Consider the following 5,000-nt stretch of genomic DNA (forward strand, 5'->3'; position numbering starts at 1 on the left):
TTGCGATTGATCGACACCCTCGAGGAAGATGTCCTTACAGAAAAGCCATGGCATCTACGAGGAGAAATCTCAGCCGCTAACAGGCCAGAAAATTCAGCACTGGAAGAACAGATGGACTACAATATTGGAGTTAAACAAAGTAAGATTCATATTGCTTGCAGTCCTATTAATAAGAAGTTAATATGCATGATGAGTCTACAAGTGTGATCTACTCTTGTTTTATGAGTGCTGTGTTCATCTGTATCTATATGTTCCCATAGATGTTTAGATGTGAATATAAATGTGAATTTATCTCTTAAATTATTATTGTTAGGGCAAGTCTTTGTGAGATGATGGCCAGTCTTATTTCTGTTTTAATTCTTCTTTGGTATCATTTAGTAGTCTAATTCAAATCAACAAATGAGTTTAGAAAACATTACCTGTGAAGTGTGCCAAGCCAAATGTGAAAATGCAGGAATCATACGAGTTTAACAGCTGATGTTGTACTCATGTCCAATGCGGAAACCTCTGATGTTTCCTCAGATCTGTTTAGACTTTATGGAGGATCGGGGATTGCAAGGTCAAAGGGGATTGAAGTAAACAAAAGGATACAAGATTAGAAATAAAGTGTCTGATTTCCTATGAAGTAAAGATATTTTTGTTTTTTGTAAATCTGCCAGACAAACAAATAAATTTCAAATAATAACAAAATAGCTTCATTTTGTGTAAAAAGGGCATATAATCAGTGGATGCATTTGCTGCTTTACAATATATCAGTTACTATATAGTATGATATAAAAATTTTATGGACAACCATAAAAAGGGTTCTATTCTGGTTTATATAAAGTAAATAGAGTAAATGTCAACAAAATTGCCCCATTTATGTAGAAAGGTATATATTTAATGGATGCATGTGATATTTTACTGTATGTAAATACTGTGTATTATAATATAATGTTTTATTTTTTTAACTTAATCCCAAAAACTACAATTTAGGGGTATATGTTTACCTCTTCAAAATCTCAGGTATAGACATGGGAAGCTTAACCCAATGTCAGTGGGTGGCAAGACTACAATGCCATGCCCATTGTAATAAGAAGTTTATCTTTTGTCTTTATATCTAGATGGCTCTACAAGTGCTTAGTCACCGAGGAGTCACCTATTAGTCTTATTTATCTCATTGTTTTACCCTTTTCCTTCATTTTTTGAAAGCTTCTCTTCTATTATTTTATTGTTTTTGATGTTATTAAGATTTTAATAACAATTTGATAATCATAATAACAATAAGAATGATAACAATGCCTGTGGATAATTAATAGTATTGGAAAGAAAAACACATTTTCCTGCAAATTCAAGGAATGGGGAAATCAGTATCAGTCACTAGGGCAAATGATAGACTCCTTGCTGCAGAGCATACGTCAAGCCATTTGTATGTAACAAAACTCACTCAAATCTAAAGGGGACAGTAAATAAACCTGCTGACATTGGTTTAAGGGAGACTCCTCAATGCAAAAATTAACATATAACTCAGTTATGCCGCAAAATTCTGCCTCCAAAATTCCAGGTTGGCCCCTTCTAAGAGTAGGGACATCTTCAAGGGTTACCACACTTTTCTTAAAATTCAAGATTTGTGACTGGGAGATGTCTGCCAAACTGCCTATCTGATTACATTCATTTGTTGACTCTAGTTATGTGACACTAAAAAGTAAATTTAGGCCCCTGAAAGATTTTTTTTTTTCTCTCTTTCTTTCTTTTTCCTCCCCACTTCTAACCTTTACTTGATGTGTTACTTTTCAGAACCAGTCATAACAGAAGACATAACAACCCTCCTTGAAAGGGTTATATTGGGCCGTATCCGGAGTAAAGCCTTTGATGATGTAGAACGTAAAGTGAAGGTTGCAGCTGATCCCTTTGAGTTCAAGAAAAAGCTTCTTCTGGACCAGGAGAAGTCCAAGCAAAGTCTTGCTGAAATTTATGAGCAGGTGAGGCAGGGAATGACAAAAAGTTGTAGAAATGGTAGAAAGACCCACTATTTACCATGAAAGTTTGTTGAAAGATGAGACAATAATATTGATATTCTAGGTTTTAGATAGAGGAGGGAAGGTATGTTAGAAGTTAAGGAAGAGGAAAGGCAGGTCAGAGCAGTCTTTTCCACTCAGGCTACTCCATGCCAGGAGAAGAGATGTTGTGGTTGGAGCCCCTGATATATTAACTTGCATCTAAAGGCTTTAGTTCATGTTCTTGATCCTGCTGATACATGTTTGTCATGGTGATAAGAACACATGTTAATGATTCTTTAAGTTTATATCACATCACATTCTTTCCAAAAACATTCCTCTTTGAAAAAATCCTTTTGGGTAAAATGTTGATACACACATGTGAATATGTGTACATTTCAGATAAATTTGTTAGGGATATTTGATTTGATTTGTTTATTTATTTTTATATTTATTTGCACTTTTAATAACGTTTTCATTAAATGGTAATGGATAGACTTCTTATATTTAGAAAATGTTTTTCTGAATTATTTTAGGAATACATAAAACAAAATGAAGGGAGCAGCAAGAAGGACGAAGAGGAGACCAGAGAACACAAGGAGATCCGAGAAAGAATGGACAGTCTCTTTTCTCAGCTGGACATGCTGGCGAACTTCCACTACATGCCCAAGCAGGTACACTATGATTCCATTTTTGTTTTGTTTGTCTATGATTTTAACCCATTGCTGCGGGTGAAAATAAATCAAAGTGGGGAAAATGCTGTTCTCATTTTTTATATGTTTGTGAAATGTCTCTGTACATAGATGGATCTGCTAGTGCTTAGCCACAATGGAGTCAATTAGTAGACCTTGTGAACTTACCTGATTTCACCTTCCTTGAATTGGTAGGAAAAACATATTTTTTATTAGTGCCTAGAATATCGATGGCATTATTTTTATTATAAACATTATAATTACTATAATGTTATAAACATTAGTAACAGCAAAATAAGATAACGTAAAATATTTTCATAAATCAATGAAAAGGGTAAACGGGTGAGACAGGCAGTACTCATAATTGGCTCAGTACAATTGACATTGTACAAGTGTAGCCATCTATGTGTAAAAACAATTAAACAAGTAAACTCACAGTGGGCATGACATGTTTGTAGATGCCATGCCCGTCGGCAATGGGTTGATTGCCGATTTGTGATTTTGCTTTTTACTGATCTGTAAGTTGATAGACTATTATTTATTTACTTGTGTGTAGATTATTTTTTATTTGTCTATACTTTTTGTTTGACTGTTTTCTGATTTTTAAATCTATTTGTAAATAGTTTGCAAAATGTAAGGAGTTTGAATAAAGAAAAATAAATGCTTGTTTACTACTACACTTTCTTTATTTGAATACACTTTTATATTTAATTTTTTTTTTTTTTTTTCCTAATACCACATTTATTGGCTGAAAATACCTTTGACCACTTTAAAAATATGCAAATTTGTTGATGTGTGTGTGTGATAGAATAAAGCAATCTTTTTGATCAGTGAAAATTAATGGTTTTTCTCGGCATTTCAGGTTCAACCCGAGGTGAAGATCAAGAGCAACTTGCCGGCCATTAGCATTGAGGAAGCAACGCCTCTCGCTATGAGTGATGCATCGACTTTGGCTCCACAGGAAATCATGGGTGGGTGTGCATGTTTATTTTGGTTGTTGTAATGATATTTGCCATTTTTTTCTGTTTATTTGTAGTTCCCTGGAGATTTTGAATTGTAATGTGAAAGGTTAACGGGATAAAAAAAAAAAAAGTTTTTTTTTTATATTGCCAAATATCTGCTTAGAAAATTGCAGTGTAAATTATTTACCTAAATTCTGTTTAGAAGTACATTAACTGTGATGATAATTTCCATGAATTCTACAAATTTAAAGAGAGTCATCAGATTATTCATTAGTCATATCTTCTGTGTAATGGTCCAGATGCATTGAATATCACAAGTTAAATCTTTTAGATTAGTATATTTGTTATTCTTTTAAATTAGTTAAGTTTTATTTATTTATTTATTCATTTTATTATTATTAACTTACTTATTTATATCTTTATTTACTTTATAGCTCCAGTCCAAGGAGAGCTAGTAGGAAAGGATGAACGGACTGCAACAGACAAGAAACGTGAACGACGCAAGAAGAAGCAGCACCAGAAGAGTAGGGCCCTTGTGCAGGACAAGAAACTGAAGGAGAAGCTGAAGAAGGCTGGGCCAGATGGGAAACTCAATGCCTCCTCAATGCTGAAGGTGGTTGAGAAGGCAGTCAAGGCCGGACACGTGAAAATGGTAAGTCGGGAAAGCGTAAGCCAGAACGAGGAACTTCGGAAGTAAATAGACGTAGAGGTCATTTGGATTCTAGTGTTTGTCTTTTTTTTTTCCAGTTTAATATCTTTGAATTAATTATTTTCTCTTCCGTATCTCTTCCTGTGGTATTTGTTCACCTCGGAGAGAGTGATTCTTAATAACAAATGAGGCATACATCAGTTTCACATTTGTAGAGGAAAAATAAGTGCCTGATTCTCTTTTTTAATCAGTAATGGGTGTTGATCGTTAACATGTACAATTATTCTAGTATGTATCTTGATATATGTTTACTTTCTTTCCAGCTTGATGGGCAACAAAATAAGACTATGAAGACCTCACAGGCATTCTTCAAACAATTACAAGATAATGTGTCTGGGGGTAATAAACCTACGAGCAAGAAGAAGAAGAAAACTGATCATGGGTTATCTGCTTCTAAAATATTATTATAGGCTGTTAATGATGAATGCTAAAGAACTTGTTTATATTGATATAATAAAGGTTGATTTGATTTTTAAAACTTTTTCTTGATCATATCCTGATATCAAAAAGAAAAGTATTCTTATACTACTTATTGTGTATATACTTTTTGTTCATATGATCTTGCAGTAATGTATACTAGAATAAATGTAGGGCAATACTGTTTAAAACATTTAAAAATCTTTATGTATCCGTGCATCACTTAACATAGATAAAACCATAA

The 5,000-nt window shown here is 33.5% G+C and overlaps 1 protein-coding gene across 1 annotated transcript in view; it reads left to right on the forward strand.

Moving 5' to 3' along the window:
- LOC125025697 (U3 small nucleolar ribonucleoprotein protein MPP10-like) overlaps positions 1-4,809 on the forward strand; it is an 8,828-nt gene extending 4,019 nt beyond the window's left edge. Inside the window, exons 5-10 of the mRNA XM_047613816.1 lie at positions 1-139; positions 1,777-1,961; positions 2,513-2,650; positions 3,531-3,639; positions 4,065-4,282; positions 4,603-4,809. The exon at positions 1-139 is cut by the window's left edge and continues 36 nt beyond it. Of these exons, the coding sequence (XP_047469772.1) occupies positions 1-139; positions 1,777-1,961; positions 2,513-2,650; positions 3,531-3,639; positions 4,065-4,282; positions 4,603-4,749 (936 nt within the window). The 3' untranslated portion in view covers positions 4,750-4,809. The remainder of the gene's footprint in view (positions 140-1,776; positions 1,962-2,512; positions 2,651-3,530; positions 3,640-4,064; positions 4,283-4,602) is intronic.
- Positions 4,810-5,000: the final 191 nt, after the last annotated feature.

Source organism: Penaeus chinensis, chromosome 5 (genome assembly GCF_019202785.1).
Source record: "Penaeus chinensis breed Huanghai No. 1 chromosome 5, ASM1920278v2, whole genome shotgun sequence".
In the NCBI taxonomy this organism is placed as follows: Eukaryota; Metazoa; Arthropoda; class Malacostraca; order Decapoda; family Penaeidae; genus Penaeus; species Penaeus chinensis.